This window comes from Schistocerca cancellata, chromosome 4, assembly GCF_023864275.1.
Source record: "Schistocerca cancellata isolate TAMUIC-IGC-003103 chromosome 4, iqSchCanc2.1, whole genome shotgun sequence".
NCBI lineage: Eukaryota > Metazoa > Arthropoda > Insecta > Orthoptera > Acrididae > Schistocerca > Schistocerca cancellata.
Window position 1 is genome coordinate 675,188,015 of NC_064629.1, and position 21,185 is coordinate 675,209,199.

Consider the following 21,185-nt stretch of genomic DNA (forward strand, 5'->3'; position numbering starts at 1 on the left):
ATAGTAGTTGTTTCCTGTGCAGAATACAGCACTCAGGTCGTGAATCCATTGTCTTGAGGCTGCAATAAACTCTTAGTGAGGATCCGATATTGTATAAATAATTAAATCTTCAATTAGTTTGTTTTTGCAGGATGCGACTTGCTTTTTTATTAGCAGAACACGTGAATCTGCACAAAATCCACTTTGCGAAACTCAAATAATCTACAATCCTCACTCTTTCATAGAAAATAAACAAAACAGTGAACTGCGTATTTGTGTAATTAGAATCAAATTCTCATTTGAAGGAAAAGTATATAGACAAATCATCAGCACAGCCATGGGCACCCACATGGCACCCTCCTATGCCAACCTTTTTATGTGCCATCTAGAGGAGACCTTCCTAGCTTCCCAAAACACCAAACCCTGAGTCTGGTGCAGGTTCATAGATGATATCTTCATGATCTGGAATTAGGGCCAAGACACCCTATCTTCGTTCCTTCACAATCTCAACACCTTTGCTCCCATCCGCTTCACATGGTCCTCCTCAACCCAGCGTGCCACCTTCCTAATGTTGACCACTTCCTCCGAGATGGCTCCATCCACACCTCTGTCCACATTAAACCCACCAACCATCAACAGTATCTGTATTTTGACAGCTGTCATCCCTTTCACACCAAATAATGGGGACAGTGTACCTGCAGTGACAAAAAGTCCCTTGCTCAGTATGCTGAGGGTCTCAACAAGGCCTTCACAGACTGGCACTACCTCCAGACCTAGTCCCAATCACACCCTCAATCCTCCTGCCACCCCAAGAACCAGCCACAAAGGAGTGTCCCCTTCATCACCAAGTACCACACTTAACTGGAAGAACTGAGTCACATCCTTCACCAGGGTTTTGATTACCTATCATTTTACTCTGAAGTGAGAGACATCCTATCTGAGATACTTCCCACCCCTCCTAAAGCGGTGTTCTGTCACCCACCCAACCCCTTCACAGCACCCTAGTCCATCCCTATGCCACTTCCAATCCAAACCCCTTGCCACAAGGATCATATCCCTGCAGAAGACCCAGGTGCAAAACCTGTTCAATCCACCCACCCAGCACTTCCTATTCAAGTCCTGTCACAGGTTCATTTTACCCCATCAGGGGCTCTGCCATCTGTGAAAGCAGTCATGTCATTTACCAGTTCTGATGTAATCATCGCACAGCTTTTTATACTGATATAACTACCAACCAGCTGTCCACCAGGATAAATGGCCACTGCCAAACTGTGGCCAGGAGCAAAGTAGAACACACTGTGGCACAGAATGCAGCTGAACAAAACACACATTATTTCAATGGCTGCTTCACTACCTGAGCCATCTGTATCCTTCCCTCCACCACCAGCTTTTCTGAACTGCACAGATGGGAGTTACCCTTACAAAACATTCTCCACTCCCGTGATTATCCTGGCCTTGACCTACAGTAACATACTATCCCACCCCCTCTACCCGCCTCTGTCCTATCGTCTGCTCCCCATACTCATTTCCCACCCTGTTTATTTGCAGCCCTCTGCCAATGCATCCACCCATCTTTCCCCACATGATGCTGCATTCTGGGTGTGTGCATGAGGTGTGATTGCTTTCGTGTGTGTTACTGACAAAGGCTGTGGCCGAAAGCTTCATCTGAGTGTCTTTTAATTATGCCTGTTTTCAGCCTGACGTGTCTTCTTTACGGTAAGTAGGAATTTGTCTTTTCCTACATTTTTGATATTCCTATATGGAGTTCCCATTGTTTGTATTTTTGTTGCTATATTTGTTTGCAATGCTTTTATACAGTTTACTGGTTACCACAGAGCTATCAGTTTAATTTTGTGGCTATCTTTAATATCATGGTATTCCTTCCTTTCTGATGAGCATTTCCATGCAATATATACCATTTTAGAGTGCTTGGGGACGTTTATATTGTGCGACTGACTGTAACACGATCCACAGGAGGTTTCCTGTACGTTTAAAAATTGTACGCCATTGTATTTCCTTATCTTTAAGTTAAGAAAGGTAAATGAATTATTAACTAAAATATAATGTGTCTGGTTGCAGTTTTCTTCTTCACTGGTATTTCTGAGAAGAACTGCATTATTTTCAGGCCATCATGGATCAAACAAGTTAAGGTTAATTCAAAATAAAAACATTTATTGGTAGATATATGTAACAGTTAACAGTTTCATGAAACAAGAATCTAGTATTAAGAAAACAACTCCTCTTTCTTCTTAGCTGAAACGTTCAAAACAGTAAATATCATTGAAATTAGATTTCCACAGCCATTACAAATGTCTCAGATTTCATGACTAAAAATAAAGCCAACACACAAATCATTTAAGAAGAAAACATATCCAATATCTTTTAAGACTAAGTACTACATGAAGAACAAACAGCAATAACTTAATATTTTTTTGGCAGAAATATACCTCTAACAAAGTCCTGAGTAGTCTAGATTTTGTCATTTTGACAGAGTTTTGAGTTTTAAAAGCTATCCTTATATATCTGTATGTAATGTCACTCATTAAGGACATTTTTCATAAATAAAAAACACTGCTTTTGGAGCAAAATTTCTAAAAACATGTCAATTCGTTAATGGCTGAATTAAATAAACAAGTTTTATAAAATGCTGCTATACTGAACATTACTTTGGTTGTGATTCACAAGGTCCACAAATTACTGAAACATACAGAAACAACAACATAACATTGTGATATTTTAATACCAACAGCTACTCAGTCTTCAGTTCTCCTGGGTACCATGTACTGCAGTTAATTTGCCTTCTCTTCAACAGCAACTTCTGTACTAGCTTCAATATAGAATGGTCCACGATTTACGTACTCTCTCATTTGAGACAATATGTTTGGGCTGAATACAGACTCAGCTATATGTGAATGAAGTAGAGACCGTATAATTTCATACTTTATTTCTCTACTTTCCTTACTACTGGCCCTCTTTCTGTCTAACAGGAACTCAATCAGCCCTGAAAGTATATTTTGTTTGGTTAGATACATGCACAATAATCTCTCTCTCTCTCTCTCTCTCTCACACACACACACACACACACACACACACACACACACACACACACACACTCTTTTCACACTTAAAATAAACCAAAATTAGTGATATATCAACACCAAGAAGGATAAAGGCAATCAAAATGAACTTTTTAGCTATGATTATATAACATGACAATACACAAATGTTTAGGTTTACAGAACATGCTCTCTGGCAGAGAATTACAGAAACCAGTCATATTAATGTGGCCTCTGCCTATGTTCGATGTGCAATAACCACTTGCAGACAGCAAGTGGTGGCACTAGTAGTAGCTGGTATACGGAGGGTGTCAGAGGCGTGGGAAACGAGTTTAGTCGTTGTTGTAATGTGCCGAAAGGGAATGATCATTGGCTTTTGGGCCAAGGGTAGAAGCATTTCCAAAAGGCAAAATTTGTGAACAGTGTGTGTGTGTGTGTGTGTGTGTGTGTGTGTGTGTACCGTGCAAAGAAAAATGGTGCTATCCAAAACAGATGCTGCGGCAATTGTGGTATACTACGGGCTACAGACGACACAGGTGAGTGATGGCTATACAGAAATGTGCACTTGATGATGATGATGATGATGATGATGATGATGGTGGTGGTGTTAGGTTTGTGGGGTGCTCAACTGCGCAGTCATCAGCATCCATACAAAGTCCGAATTTTTACACAGTCAAATTTTTTTACCCAATCCAATTTAGTCAGACATGAATGATGATGATCATATGGTGAGGACATCACAAACACCCAGTCCCCGGGCAGAGAAAATCCCCAAACCAGCCTGGAATCAAACCCAGAACCCCGTGATCCAGAGGCAGCAATGCTTGCCACTATACCACAGACTGTCCAGATGAACCAAGGGACTACCAAAAGTGTCTCCTTAATGACCATGCAGTGAACGTTGCTGCATATGGGCCTCTGCAACAGGTACCTGGTTCACGCATCAATGTTGACTGCAGTTCATGAGTGGTGACGGCCAGAATTTGATTGCCCATACCGTAAATGGACATCCACTGAGTGGCGACAGGTGGCCTTTTCAGATGAATTGTGTTTTATGCTCCATCAGACTCATGCCTCTTAGTGTGTATGGCATAAACATCTGAAAGTAAACACCCTGCAACTATAGTCAGAATGTTATGGTTTGGGAAATGTGTTTGTGTCATTCTCTGGGTGATCTCATCATTGTGGAAAGCACAATGGATAACCACATGTATGCATCTATCCTTGGAGACCCTGTCCACTCCCATGTGCAGGTTGTTTTTCCTCACCATGATGGCATCTGCCAGCAGGACAATGCAACATGTCACATAACTCACAGTTTATGAGCATGTTTTAAAACCACCAGGATATGATTACTGTACTCCCCTGGCCATTAAACTCTCTGGATTTAAACCCAATCAAGAATCTGTAGCACCATCTACTGAGTTGGGCTGTTCACGCCATGGATCCTCAACTGAGAAACCTAGAACAGCTGTCCAAACACTGTAGTTGGCATGGCACCACATCGCTGTTAGTAAGTTCCAGAACCTCACTGACACTCTTCCTGTACATCTTGCATAGTTTGCACTGCAAAGGGGGGTTATTCAGGCTTTTGACAGATGGTCCCATTAATGTGACCAGACAGTTTAAGTATGGTGTGAAGCCCATCACCTGCAATCAGAGTTTTCAGAGTTTTGAAGCATGGAATCAAAGTAGGCCAGAGTATTTCACTGGTGAACCTTCCATAACATAGTTTGTATGCAAGATGACAAGACAAAGCATTGGAGGAGGAATGTGACACCCAAGTTGCCCATCAACCATATCCCACAGTTGATGGGCAACATGTCCATCTAACATGCAAAAAGAAGGAAGGAAGATTAGTGTGTAACATCCCATCAATGATGAAATCATTATACTTGAATGACAAGCTTGGACTTACGAAGGAAATCACCTGTGCCCTTTCAAAGAAACCATCCTGGCATTCACCTGTAGTGATGTACGGAAATTGTGGAAAACCTAAATCTGGATGGCTGAAGAGCTATTTAAACTGCTCTCATCATTTATATGAAGCAAATGTCTTAATAACTGCATCACGTGGTTCAGTGGTCAAACATGCAGAACAGGAAAAGAGTGGTAACAACGTTTTTTCAAAGATGGTTTGTACATTGCTTGCCACATAAATTTGCATGTTCATGCTGAAGTATGGCACATGGAGTACCTCTTTCACTAGAACCTTCATAATGATGTAATAGTTGTTGTTCAGATGCTCTCAATATGTAAGAGTCACTTATACCAGCATAGTAATCATCCCCCCCCCCCCCTCCCAAAGTAATGGGCATATTCAGAAATGACAAGGGATAAATGGCCAATTAAAAATATTGAACTATTCATATGTGTAGTTAACTGTTATATTCAGAACTTTCCTATAGTGTTAACAGATCTTATTTGTGTGTCTAAGCTGGTATTAAAAAATTTGACAGCATGAAACTATAAGTTTTAAAATAACTTGGCAAATGACAGTGAATTAATCAGACTAGCACTTTTGATTTGCATTGAATTCTTTTAGTAAAACATGAAACTGTTAATGTATTATTATTATTATTATTATTATTATTATTATTATTGGTTACCACACCAACATAATGAGACTGCACTTATCAAATTTATGAAAAGGCTTTAAATAATCTTTCTCTCCTGTATTTACAGAAAAACCACAATCACCAATACCACAATCCCTGCAAGATAACAGCATCCAAAAACATGCATTTTCCTGTACATGGTTCATGGTATCATATCAAATTCATTATCAAAATCTGCCTTTCAAATTGAATTAAAGACAATCAAATTTACCATTTTCAGTAATGGCTATAGCTCTGACTGATAACATTCTACAAAAAGGAAAATGTGTAAAATCACACCACTTCTGTACGCTGGCCAACAGGAACCAGTTGCTCTGGTCACATTACATGATCCAGTACCCATTTTTGCTGCATTTTACCCTCTTCTATCCATTGGTTCGTGTTGTCACAGTAACAACATACCCTGTCTGACCTTGGGTATTGTCATATGACAAACCTACTTTGCAGAGATTGACCACTCTGCCCCTCAAACTTACATGCTGTATTATGCCTACTGATGTTAACAAGGATACTGGCATTTGTCTTCATGTTTCCACTTGGTGTGATTGCTTTTTGGAGATTAGGCCGGGCACATAATACTGACCTTTCTAGAATCAAAAGAGAGGACACTGCTAGGCCTACGTGTCTACCACCTTTTCACAATGTTAATTATTTATTACTAGTACATTTTACTGTACACACTCCAAGTTTTGGTTCACTCAGACTATTCTTGGTGGGTGCTGCAATTTTCATGGATGTTATTGTATATCATTTATTCATTCACACAGCATGTTCTACAAATTCTGTCATGAAGATGAGTCTGCAGGGGCTTAGAATGTGTCAAATTATATGTTAATTGTGAGTGGCAGCTACTTTAGGCCACTTCAGAAATGTACACTAACAACCATTTACAACTAGTGCTATACTCTTGCAGATAACTGTGAGAATTACTTCCCGAGTTATTTATTGCTATATATCTTAGCGGAAGGGCAATGGCTTTTTTCAAAGCAACTGTCTTTCCACTGATACTATTCAGCTGCTGTTTTTAGCTAATACTTCAGCCTAAGCATAAAAATTTTGAGCATTATCTACTGTCTATAAGTTACTGTTATAAGTTACAAACTTGTTTAATGTGAACATTACTGGTTAACAGAATTTACATAAACAAGTCCAACTATTTCAGTATATTATAGATGGAGAGGCTCCTAAGGGATTCTCCAGGGTATCAATCACTGTGCCACCTTGATTGGCAGGTAAATTCCTATATTAATTATCAAACTATATTTGATAAACAAGTGGAGGCATTAAAAAGAAATGCTGTTGTTGTCTTTGATGCCTTATAACATATCCTATAAACTGATGCTTTCTTTTAATTGAAGTGTGCTACACATTTTTATTCTCGCTAATTCTCATTACATATCTGCCTCATTACATATCTGATCAACCCATCTAATCTTCAGCATTCTTCTGCAGCACCAAATTTCAAAAGTTTCTATTCTCCTCTGGTCTGTACTGTTTATTGTCCAAGTTTCACTTCTGTATAAAGCAATACTCAAAACAAATACTATCAGAAAAAGACTTCCAAACAATTAAATTTATACTAGCTGTTAATATCTCATTCTTTTTTAGAACAGCTTTTCTTTCTATTGCCAATCTGAATTTTTTATTTTATTCACCTCTGCCACTGTCCACTAATTTGCTCCCCAAATGGCACACCTCCTCTATTTCTAGGTCTTGTTTCCCGATGTCATGCCTCAGCATCACCTGATTGAACTAGACTACACTCCTTTACCGTTCTATAAATTTTGTTGATGTTCATGTCTTTTCAAGACATTATTCATAATTAGACAGCGGATTTTAGGTAAAAACCTATTTTGTTCCTGAGTTCCTATCTGCATAAAAATTTGTACTTATGCATTTCATGACTATTTACACTTAATAGCATTAATTCTATAGGACCTACAAAAGCTTATTTCGACGTTAGTGCCTATTTCAGCCTTAATATCCTAAAGAGTGCCTATTTCATCGTATAAGACAGTGGCTCCAAGTTTTTCCACAGTATACGACAGATGGAAAAAAAATATTTTCTGCCCAGCGTGCAGCAAGGTGGCTAGTTGATATGCGCTCATGCTTCATATTTGCCTTCATATTTGCCTAACACTTCGGTCTTTTTTTATTTTTTTTATATCGCTATCCCTGTTAATACCAAATACTCTTTATAGGTGTTTTATTATTCATATGTAAAAAATAGATCACAGATCTTTAGGATAAAACCTATTTTTTTTTTCCTAAGCTCCAATTTGCGTATAAGTTGGTACTTATGCTTTTCATGACTAACTAAACTGAATACCATTCGTTCTATAGTATTTCGACATTGACACCTAATTTTGCCTATTTCGGCATCAAAATCCTAAAAAGTACCTATTTCGTTAATCTGACATAGAGTTCTTGTGTTTTCACAGATTAGAAAAAGGAAGTAGACTTAGGGCTTTATGTCTCAGTCGAAGGTGAAGGTCATTAAAGACTGTTTACAATTCCTTTGCTTGCCTTACTACCAACAGCACCCGGCACGGTTGAATGGTCATCCATCCAAGTACGCGCAGGGGGCAACAGTGCTTAACTTCGATGATCGAATGGGAACCGGTCAAAGATTTGAGTTACACATTAGAATCGAATGTGGGAGAACTAAATGTTATATTTGAAAATATTTCGTTCGTAGGATTCTGGCCAGCTGTGTATTTTCGCAAAGAAACGGTTTCATAGGCCTTAAGCTGAGCATGGATTAAAAAATCACAATGTTGATCGTAGATGCCCTCTGTAGCTAAATTACTGCCCTTCACGCATTTTCTCGCTGCTGTCTACAGGCAATCCTATCAAACTACTCTGTTTCGTGAAAGGTATTATACGTGAATTTTCCGGTTCGAAAAATAATTTGCCAGTAGTGAGATGTTTTCATCTGAAGCACCGGTAGATTCAATTCGCTTGTTCAGAAGGGGCGGCCATCTGTCAGGACCCCTATGTCCAGCAACGAGTATGGTACTTCCACTATCGCTCCCATGCAGCACAGTAAAAAAAAAAAAACCAGGTCATCGTTCACTTTTTACCAGTGAAAACAAATCAGTACATTGTGTAGCGATCGACGTGTTAAGTGTTACTGATGTTCTAAGTGCAAAATAAATTCTAATTTCTGTGTGAGAATACTACGCCATGCCGAAAACAGCTAGTTCAAAGTCTACTCATATAAAGCAGTGGCTGCAAGATTATCTGCATTATACAACAGATGGGAAAATTATTTTTTGCCAAGCATGCAACAAGGAGGTTAGTTGACGTTTTTCTTAGACTTCTTATTTTCCTGTCACTTAGTATTCTTTTTTATCGCTATCCTTTAGTAATACGAAATACTCTTCATATGCGATTCCAAACTGCATTTCCCTTTTTTTCTCGTATTAGGTTTCGAGTGTTAAGAAATCTCACTTAACTCAGCATGCAGATGGAATCGCACATAAAGCTAACGTTGAACGAAAGTCAAAATTGAAGCAAACTCTTTTAACCAATAAATCTGGCGAATCCTCCGAAAAAAACAACTTCTGCAGTGATTTGTGTCATGCATTTGTGGCAGCAAACATCCCCTTTCGGAAACTAGAATACCCTATTTTCAGAGGTTTTCTTGAGAAGTACTGCCATCAGTCTATTCCTGCAGAGTCAACTTTACGTAAGAATTATGTGGATTCAGCTTACAATGCTGCATTGCACAGAACCCGAGATGATGTTGGAGAATCTTGTATATGGATTTCTGTGGATGAAACTACTGACAGTCTTGGCCGTTACATTGCAAACCTGATTATTGGCAAGTTAGATCCAGATGCTCCATCCAGGGCTCATTTGATTTACTCAAAACAGCTTGCAAAAACTAACCAACAAACAATAGCACAGTTTGTGAACAATGGGCTTAAGGTGCTATACCCAAATGGAGTGGATGAGAATAAGGTGCTTCTGGCCGTCACTGATGCTGCTGCATATATGACAGCAGCGTTTCAACTATTAAAAGGATTCTACCCATTGATGCTGCATGGGATCAACCACATAGCAGAGCAAGTAAGGCTACAATTTCCTAAAGTAAATAAAGTAATATCTACGGTGAAGAAAATTTTTGTTAAGGCACCATCAAGAATACAGGCATTCAAAGAACAGCTTCCAGATGTCCCATTGCCGCCAGAGCCCGTTGTCACCCGCTGGGGCACGTGGTTGATAGCAGCAGAATACTATAGTACGCATCTCTCAGTTGTCCAGAAGGTGGTTGAAAATACACCGGAGGATGCTGCATCCGTAACTACAGCAATGGAGTTACTCAAAGATTCTTCTTTAAAACGGGACTTATCTTACATTAGGGCCCACTACACATTTATGGCAACAATAATTTCACTATTAGAAGGCTCAGGGAGACCTATCTACGACAATATTTCTTTGCTTGAAGAAGTCAAAATGAAAATTAATGAAGCGCCACGTGAAGTAGGGGAAAAAGTACGGGCAAAAATGCAAACAGTTTTGCAGAAGAACACTGGCCTCAAGGAGTTGTGTGCAGCTGCCGACATACTTAGTGGAAAATCCAGGACTCCTGACTGCAGCATTCCTGTCCAACATGTGCCGAAAATGAAGTACGCCACTGTCACATCTGTTGATGTAGAACGTTCTTTTTCTGAGTATAAATTGATTCTGACTGACAAGCGCCACAGTTTTTCACTAGAAAACCTAGATTTGGTTATTTATTGTGAAGCCAACTATGGTCAGAATATGTGAAACTACGAATATATTAATTAAAACAATTCCCCCCCCCCCCTTTTTTACGGAGATCTTTATCTTGCAGGAACTCAAAAATATTTGGAGTTATGTTCAATATTAATGTTGTAGATTGCTGTGCTCTGTAGCTGTGTAAATTTTCATTCTCCTTGTTTTAATGACTAATAAGATGTTCATACTGTCAACACTGTGTATTTTAATCTATTTTTATTTTCTCTGCATCATTTTTATTAGAGCCTATTTTAGGTTTTGTATAGCCTAAATGAACTACTGAAGGAGCCTATTTTAGGTGCCTAAAACACACTTTTTTACGACCTAAAAATCTGTGGTCTATTCATAATGTTTAATGGATCTAAGTCCTTTGCTGTCTCTGACAGAATTACATTGCCATTGGCAAACCAAAAATTTCTCCATCTCCTTATCTGCTGGGTCAACTACATCCCTGTCCTACACTCTTTTTGTCTACTACCTCTCTCTTACGTCCTCTGCTTCTTAAAATTACAGTCCAGTTTCTGGGTAAGTTGTAGATAACCTTTTCTCCCTGTATTTTATCCGTGCTACCTGTAGAATTTTGAAGAATGTAATCCAGCCAACATTTTTGAAAGCTTCATCAAAATCTAAAAATGCTTGTAATTATGGGTTTTCATTTTTTCTCTCTTCTGAGATAAGTCTTGGGGTCAATATTTCCTCATGTTCCTATGTTTCTCCAGAGCTCAAACTAATCTTCCTGATGTTGGCTTCTATCTGTTCTTCAAGTCTTCTGTAAACAGCTCATGTTAGTATTTTGCAACGGTGATGTATTAAATGATGGTTTAGCAATATTAACACCTTTTGGCACCTGACTTCTTTAGAAATTGAATTATTACAATCTTCTTGAAAGCTGAGGGTATTTCTAATTCATCTTGAATACCAGATGGAATAGTTTAATTTACGACATATTTTCCCAAGGATCTCAATAGTTCTGAGGGAATGTCATCTACTCCAGGTGCCTACTTTCGACTTAGGTCATTCAGTGCTCTGTCAAGTGCTTGCAGATGGATATTCCCAATATCAGCAGTGTATTCCCAATCTCATATTATACCACTTTCCTTCCCTTCCTTTAGACTTCCCATCATATTTTCTTACAATTTTTTCTCCATATAATTTAAAGCCTTCTATATATTACATCTACCTTCCAACCTTCCCAAATCTGCTTGTTACTAAATTGCCATCCGAGCTCTTGATACTCACACAGCTGCTTCTCTTTTCTTTAATTTTCCTACATGTGACACCTATCTTTTCCATACTATTGTATCCTTTTACAACTTGCAATTTTGCACTTTCCGTCATTCTCATTTTTTAGAGTTCTGTATTACCTTTTATCCGCTTCATTTGCTGTTTTTTTATATTATCTCTTTTCATGAATTCAATCTATAGTTTTATTTAAGCAATACAGCTAGGATTCAACAAGGATGAGAATGATGGCATTTCTTTATATATCACTGAATTTCTTGCATTGGTTTGCCCATTAGCAAACAGTACAGTGGTTACATTTTAACATAATGTAAATAAACATCTGGAGCTTATTGCAATGTTCAACTTTGTGTGTGTGTGTGTGTGTGTGTGTGTGTGTGTGTGTGTGTGTGTGTGTGTGTGTGTGTGAACACTACCAGTCCTCATATATTTTCAAGTTGAAAACGGTAATCATATACAATTTTTATGTCTTAAAAAAAAAAGGGGGTGGCATATTCCACAAGGAAATCAACTTACTAATGATCACTGTCACGGCCACAGCCTCAACTTGTGTATCATCTCTAATGACTAGTTTCCCGCATTTTACAACTCTTTAAGGGAGTATATGCTGCAAGGAATATTTTTGATAATTTAAGGGTTAGCTGCTGCCATTGCGTCAATGTGAACTCCAGTTAACACCTCTATGGCATGACCACATCTGTGTGATAACTGTTTCTGTCTTCTACCTATTTCAGCCTTTAAGCAAACTTGCCTTTACCACTAATATGATCAGTTATTTGTTTTGTATGTTTTCACTGTATGCACATAAGGCTTACTCTTTCTCACAGCCAAGAACAACATGAGGATAGGACCACTATGAACTGATATTCCATTTATAAGGAAAATTAGAGTAGATCAAGATGACACTGTTGAAACAAGTGAACATGATATACATTCTGAGGGGATTGGCTATTCAGTTAATGGAACTTTGAATGCATCTGCTAAATAATTGTTACTCGAATAAGGATTTTTGTTTATTTATTTACCAAATGTTTCAGCACAATATTTGTAAAACTATGTGTGTGGGGGGGGAGGGGGGGGGGGGTAATGCAGTGCAATGTTAATGTTGTACGACAATGACGAGAGAAAAGAGAGGATGAAACCCAGTGCCAGCACACAGTCTACTCCTCTCAAATAGTACCAAAGAGGCCGCCAAGCTTAACATCCCCATCCAATGGACAGATCAGCATCAACAGTGCCCCCTTCACTTCATGAGACACTGCAGAGAGGTTTTGTATTTAAACCAGGACATTGGTGCGAAGTATGGTGATCAGGAACTTCACGCCACCACCTCTCCTTCCCTAGATGGGGATTCAGACTGGCTTACCACTGAGTCTAGTGCCACCACACAAGTGTGTGTTAGTGATCCCGGCCACAGAGGTAGGTAACTCGAAAAAGGATGAGCAAACTACATGACAAACAAAACCAATCAGTTAGAAAAGAAGACAAACTAGGAGCTTCAGGGCTAGATATAGCAGTAAATACTCTGGCAAAACTGTTTTCCCTTTATTCTGATGATATGGATGGCAGTATTGTATATACTAATACATACATTATGAAACTATGTGGACAGTGTGACAGGACCAGAGATGCACAAGATATGCTGAGAAGAATGCTGTTTAGGTTTTTATGCTACATGCAGAACTTCTCATCTCCGAGTGGGGTATAGGGGAGTCTGATGTATTCTCAGTTACACTACTACATAGAAGATTCCTATTTTTTTCTTGATGATAAAAACTGCAAAAATGAGAAACAAAAAACTGAAAAGTTCATATGGATTTATCAAATCATCACAAGATAGGTATTTGAAGATGTATACTCTTTGAATGAGTTCACATCACAATGACATACTCTCAATCTCAAGGATGATTACTTTGCAACCACACAGGCCAAGAAGGGGGAAAACTGACATATGAGTCTTTGCTTTGGCAGATTCCAGAAGAGAAGGGGAATGGAGGAGAGGCTGAAAGCTGGGAGGAAGAGCAGCACGCAAGTGGGACAGAAATGTGGTGTCAGTGAGCCTGCCCTGGTACAGGGGAGTTGCATGTAGTTTGCAAAGGGGGGTGGGTGGAGGAAGGGGGGGATGAGGAGGAGGAGGAGGAGGAGGAGACAACAACAGGTAGAACAATGCATTGGTAGATTAATGGAGTAAGTGGGAAGCACAAGGACAAGGGTTGGTGTGGGTGTGTGAGTGTGGGACATGGGCTAGTGAAAACTGAGGTCAAGAGGCATGCAGGATCAAAGGATGTGTTGTAAGGACAATTCCCATCCAAATATCCAGAGAAACTGGTGATGTACGAGGGATCCAGATGGCAGCAATAATTGAAGTTGACCATTTTGTGGTATGTCATATGGTGTCTGGAACCACTGGGTGGTCAACTTCACTTCTGTCCACAGTTTTGAAGTGGCAATCATTCAAGTAAACACTATGTCATGCCCACATAAAAGACTGTGCATAAGTTTCAGTACAGTTGGTAAATAACACGACATGACTGAAATATGATTTGTTGGTTGGGTGTACACAATATACTGTCAAAAAAAAATTAATTGTTAATATGGCGGCAATGAGAGAGAGATTCACATCCTTCAAACTCTCCACGGAAAGCTACATATAATAACTGAACACGGGGAGTACACAGCAGGCACCAGGCAGACAGATGAAAACAATGTGGGGCCTTTCTTTTATCCCAGCCTATAGGGCAGATACTGAAGTCAGTGTCAGCAATCCTTCATTTTAGACAAGAAATGTTATATATGTTTGGTTTCTTTCTACCAATAAAATCCAGTTTTATAAGTGGCCAAATCATCTAACTAAAGAACAAAATTTTTCCCATATCTGCTTACAGTATGCAAATCAAATGGTAACATTCCAAAAAGAGAAAGACAGATTACAATTGCTCAGCTTCATTTACATTACAATGTGTTACGTTTCTTAGAAAATAAATGAGTAGTACATAATCATCATTTTGTACAGTAATCCCCGCGTGGAAATCTTGTACGCTTGGTGCTCTGAAGCTTGTAAGTATTTTTAAAAAAGACACATTACTATACACCACGAGCTTGCCAGACACGTATTCAGGCATTGAGTGTTTACTATGGCCAATAAGTGTGGCTGTTAACATTTGACAGCTATAACATGTACAAACGACAACTTGTGTATCATAATGTAAGCTTACTGGACAAAAAACTAATCAGCCCAGTTCACATGCACAGATGAATCATTAAGTCTTTACAGATGGATAGGTGACTGATTCATGTGCTCTACCATGCATGCACTGCCTCTCTGTGAGCATAGTGCAGTACTGTTCAGTAAGATACTTATATTTTAAGGGGACATTGTATGTAAACATGGGTAAATGGAAGGACGTGAGGGAGTGGCAAAAGGGGGTAATAATGTTTGGCCATGCCCATGGCAATACAGTACAGTACAAGCCTGCTTTTTCATTTCCGGAATTAAAGTTTCCTGCCGTTTATGACATTTTTTTATCGCTCCCTTCAAATTTCATACATTCACAATGTTAATTCACACCCGTTTTTACGTTAACATGTCAGTAATTTTCCCATGATTTATGTTTTATGAAACAATTTTCGACAAGGAAAAAAACTGGTGCGATTGACATAAAATGATGCAGGCACAGCATTTGCCTTCAAGTAGTGTTTACATACATTTTACGTTTAACTTTCTTGACACCAGGGTGCTCCACTCAGCAAATCTTAAGTAAAAAAAAAAAAAATGTAATTTGTATCCTGCCGCTGCCAACCACAACTCGGCGTGGTGGCTGATAGGAGTAACTGCTTCAATAGAAGACGGAAGAACTTCTGAGGAACATTCATTTGTTTTGAGTCGATACCAACTTTATCTGTCAGTACTGTGTGCTACAATAAGTACTACCCTTAATTTATTGTATCTGCATCGTTTCGGCATTAGCTTTACCCTGTGATGATGATCCCATACGGAGGATATCCATTTTACAGTATTTGTAACTTGCTAATATATGGTAATTTCCTTTATGGTCTGTATACACATTGTACTCAACATATTTCTTAACAAAATGATCCACCACTTTGAAGAGGCCTTTCTGCAAAAACCAGTAAGAATAAATAATAATAATAATAATAATAATAATAATAATAATAATAATAATAATAGAAAAAAAGAGTTGGATTACACCAGCTATAAAAATCTCTTGCAAACATAAAAGAATACTCCACATGTTATGCAAACAAAGTAGTGACTCCCCCCAACTAACAGAATACTATAAAAACTACACATGTATCCTAAGAAGAGTGATCAGACAAGCAAAAAGGATGCAGAATGATGAGTACATTGACAAATCCAGCAATAAAGTAAAAGCAACGTGGAATATCATAAAAAGGGAAAGAGGGGAAATGAAAGCTTCACACACGAACATAGAAATCAAACTCAACAATGAATCTATATCTAATCCCGAAGTTGTGGTGAACTCTTTCAACAATTTCTTTACGAGCATAGCTGAAAAACTGGTCCAAAATAATCCTAACACAAATTACCAACCAGCAAACCAAAAATATAACACATGTGCAGAGTCAATTTTCATTACCAAAGTCACTGAATATGATGTTGCAAAAGCCCTCACAGAGTTTAAAAATTCATATTCAGCTGGAATTGATGGTATCCCAGCAGCTGTAATCAAAAATTGTGAACACACAATTGCTGAACCATTAACTCACCTCTGTGACTGTTCTTGCCAGGCAGGTATCTTCCCTGAAGCTCTGAAACTTTCTAAAGTAATTCCTGTCTTCAAAAAAGGTGATAATAAAGATATGAATAACTACAGGCCTATCTCAATCTCATCCTGCTTTTCTAAAGTTTTTGAAAAAATAATGTACAAAATAATGATGGACTTCACTGGGGAAAAAAAAAAAAAAAATAAATAAATTACTAAGTTTAGCTCAACATGGGTTCAGAAGCAACAAATCTATTGAAACTGCAGTATATGATTGCATAAATACACTTTTAGAACTGTTAGATAGAAAACAACCCATAACAGGCATATTTCTGGATCTGTCAAAGGCTTTTGACACTGTTGACCACAAAATATTACTGGAAAAATTAGAACACTACGGTATCAGAGGAATTGCAAACAACTGGATTGCTACATTCCTAACCAATCGGATGCAGAGAGTCAGCATGAAATATACTAATAGACAAAGCAACTCAATAACCAAAATACTATCAAGTAATAAAACTGTAAAGCAAGGTGTTCCACAGGGCTCAGTATTGGGACCCCTACTTTTCCTCCTGTATATTAATGATTTGACCCTGAATGTTGATGCACACAAAACAATAATATTTGCTGATGCCACAACTGTACTCCTCAAAGGGAAGAATACAGAGGCTGTGTAAAAAGCTGTGAACTTGGCCACTGAACAACTCAGCAACTGGGTATATGTACAACACTCAACTGTGTAAAAAGGGAGTTTTCCACATGGGCCTCCAACTGTTCAACAATCTTCCCACTAGTATTAAGTCCATCAAAGACAACATTAAATTTAACAAAGCCGTGAAGTCATATTTGTTGTGTCACTGTTTTTACTCTGTAAATGAATACTTAGAACAGTAATCTTGCTGTTTGTGTTAAATTGAAAACATTGAGCAATATAATACATTAGGATACTATAGGCCTATGTTAATATATGTTAACAATGTTAAATGATATTTTCTGACATCTGCAACACACTGTGTACCACCAGATCACATGGGATAAATAAATAAATAAATAAATAAATAAATAAATAAAGTACAGTGTTGTTTGCTATCTAAGGTTGGCAATGCAACAAAGCCTGTTCCTACAACCGAAGTGAGTCGATTTCAGTCAATACAGCTACTCTCAACAACTGCCGTGTGAAGAGTTTATGTGTGTTACTTTGTTTGTGTGTACTGCATAGTGTGTTCGTGGCCTTGTGTGAGGGGATCTAAGTCTGTGGTTAGTTGTTTCATTCACATTGTTGTTTTCTGTCGCAGTTTAGGATGGAAAATGCCGGTACTGCCAAAAGAGACAGGAAAATCCTTTCTATGGAAGAAAAAGTAAAAATTCTGGAAAGAGTTGATGCTCACCATGGAACGTGTTGCATTAGCACAGAGTTTAGGAATACCGGTATCTACATTGAACACTATCAAGAAAAACAGGGAGACTATTTTGGAAAGTGTAAGTAACAGTGGGCCAAACTCCAAAAAAAAAGAAATATGCCAGCTATTCGAAATACGCAGAATTGGAAGAAATTATGAAGAACTGGTTTCAGGCAGCACGTGCATCGAATATTCCAAGAAACAGCGTGATGATATGTGAAAAGGCGCTGAAAGTTGCCAATGTACTTGGGATGGAGGACTTCACAGCATCAAATGGGTGGATAGATAGATTCAAGAAGCGGTACACTGTAGTGTATAAAACTGTATGTGGCAAAGAAAACAGTGTGGACATAAAATCTGTTACAGAATGGCAGAGTGGCAGGTTACAAGAATTTTTGAAACAGTATAAACTGAAGGATATCTTCAATATTGACAAAACAGGTCTCTTTTACAGTGTATTGCCAAATAAAATGCTTGCCTCTAAAAGCAAAAACTGCCATGGAGGTAAACACAGCGAAGTTTGCCTGACAGTAATGTTAGGCACTGGCAAATCTAAAAAACACTACCAACAAACTAAAGTGCCAACAAAAAAGTGTTAATGACATCGGAATTATTCGAGAGAGAATTACATTGTCTTGATGCAAGAATGGGTACTCACAACAGAAAAATTCTCCTCTTAATGGATTGTTGCCCTGCGCATCCCAGAAATATAAGCCTACATAATGTGTAATTAGAGCTTCAGCCACCAAACTGCACAAGCAAATTAGAACCTTTGGATTTGGGTATCATCTACACCTTCAAAACACACTATAGGAAGGTGATTGTGCAGAAGGCATTAACTTCGAAGGAAGTTGGGAAAGACCCAAACTCCTTTAAAGTGTAAATGTTAGATGCTTTGCATTATATTGCGAAGGCATGGACAGAAGTTACAGTGGCCACCATCTCCAATTGCTTCCACAAAGCGGGATTCATCGAAGCCGATGGTACAAATGGATCTGATGCACCAGACGTGAGTGTTAGTGACAGCGGTGAAAAACTGCTTGCTTCATCATGGGAAAAGCTGCAGCTTCAGCATCCGGTTCATGATTTCCTACACATTAAAGACGACGACGTCACTGTGGAAAGTATTTCTGTTGATGACGTCAGCGACTTTCACACACAAGAAAATGCAGAAAGTGACAGTGATAGTGATAGTGATGAGGACAATGAGGTTTCCTCATTTGCAGTTGTTAATGCAGCACAGTGGAAACAATTAAAAAATATATTTCAGCTGCAAATGTTAATGACAAAGTCCTCCAATGTGTTTATGAACTCGAAAACCACATTGAAAAAATTCATCAAACAAAATTAGAACAACCCACAATTTTGGACTTTTTGCCAAAAAGTAGTAACTACTGTACTCATTTGTTAACGTCATGTTAATAGACCAGCCAAATTAAAAGTCAGTATAATAAATATAAAGGGCATATTAATGTTTTGTAAATGTGTGCTTGAAATGCTTAAGTGTAGTATTGTTTGCTTCCCTGTAATTTTGGCTGTGGATACAGACCGATCTCTATCGTAACCCCAATGTCTACGTTGATTTGAAAGTGTCAGTTTGGCTGGGAGCTGACTAAGTCAGTGAGTGTGAAATAAAGGCTGCAGTGACAGATTGATCTGTAGTGTAGTGCCATATTTAACGTACTTTACGATATTTCACGCACCTATATATACAAAATCAAAAACAGCGAGATAAACGACCAGTACTGTATACATCTGCTGACATCACTTTCGCAGGAAAGTTACACTAAAAATGATGCAGTTTAGAGAGGTCTTAAATGCAGTATACACTTGACATGCACTTTTCATAGGCATCAAGTATAAATACTAAAACTACCAACTGCATCACTTTAGCTTTGCAAACACGTAAATCAACATGGTGGTCGCGTGGTTTGCGTTAATTTTAATGCGATTTGTTGTGCTACACTGTCGGTGAATGTCATATCACCTGCTAAACATAGCACTAAATTCAGATAACCTTTAATAAAAATAAACATTCCCTGATGAGTAGTTTTTGCCTATTATCTACATGTATCATATAAAACTACACAACCAGTAAAACTTAAAAAAGTAATATCCCACATTTCACATTTTCTCGCAGTTTACGCCATTTTTTTTCAAGTCCCTTGAAAAGTGTAAAAGCGGGCTTATACTGTATGTGAAGTACCTGATAAATTAATGGTGAATGGGAGAGAGGTTGTATCAAAATAATGGGGCTTCTCTTTCCTCAGCTGAGCTATACAAACAGCAGTTTTTAAACATTGATAATTTATATGGAATAATGTTCACATAATTAATGCACTCTGAAATATTGAGTATTTTAAAATCTGTGATTTATAAAAGTTAATGAAATTAATCTTCATTGTTGGGTTAAAAACACAGAATTTCCTGAGATTTTATGATAGTTCTGAAATTCCCTGAGATTCCCTTGATTTTTCCAGGTAAAATGTAATTCTATAAGCTTTCCTAGTTTTCCAGAAGAATCCTCACCCTGCACATAAAGATGATAACAGCAAAGTTCATTGGACTGGAACAGTATGTGGCTCATTTTCTGAATACTCCCCCACCCTATTACCTCTCAATTGGCCTGCAAAAATCACCTGACTTGAACCCCATAGAAAATCTGTGGGGCATGTTGGAACAGTGAGTAAAATGCTGACATCAGCATTGCCCCAATTTGGTCAAATTGTGTGATCCAATCCTCAGAGAGCACCTTACCCTGGAAGTGATGTATATGCACACCCTTGTGGACTCACTTCCTAACTGCAACCAGGTGGTTATCAAGTCCAGGGGTGGAACAACATGGTATTACACGACGCTTGTAATGATTTATTTAGGGATGACTAATGTTTTGTTCGGTGTGGTTACATCAATTTTAACATCATAAAGATTTCATACTTGACACACCTGTCATTTGATATAGTCATAAATTATAGGCGCCACAGATGATTTGATTTTTTATTGGTCCAGTTTTGTCATACGCCACACATTGTACAATTGATGTTGGACAGGTCAAAGATAAGTTACAATAATACGTAGTATTACCAAAATAGTAGGCAAATTAAAAATAGGTACCTATTAAAATTAATTTTGTTACGTATTCAGAAATTCTCTGACAGAATAGAAACAGTGCTTTATTGGAAATGATTTTAGTTTAGCTTTAAATATAGGTAGTAGTATTACACAAATGTTAATTATGCTCCTCTGATAGGTGGTTGTTCTGCGATATTTTTTATGTATATTTGATTTCCCTCTGGTACTATAGTTGTGTACATTTTTGTTCTGTAGCAATTTACCTGTTTTCAGGAGCTAGTCCCTAGTGAACAAGGTAGTTCC

General features: G+C 38.2%; 1 protein-coding gene across 1 annotated transcript in view; it reads right to left on the minus strand.

Annotated features, from left to right (window-relative positions):
- Nucleotides 1-2,129: 2,129 nt before the first annotated feature.
- Nucleotides 2,130-21,185, minus strand: part of LOC126183588 (26S proteasome non-ATPase regulatory subunit 5-like) — a 190,527-nt gene continuing 171,471 nt past the window's right edge. Inside the window, exon 8 of the mRNA XM_049925686.1 lies at nucleotides 2,130-2,980. Coding sequence (XP_049781643.1) covers nucleotides 2,769-2,980 — 212 coding nt within the window. The 3' untranslated portion in view covers nucleotides 2,130-2,768. The remainder of the gene's footprint in view (nucleotides 2,981-21,185) is intronic.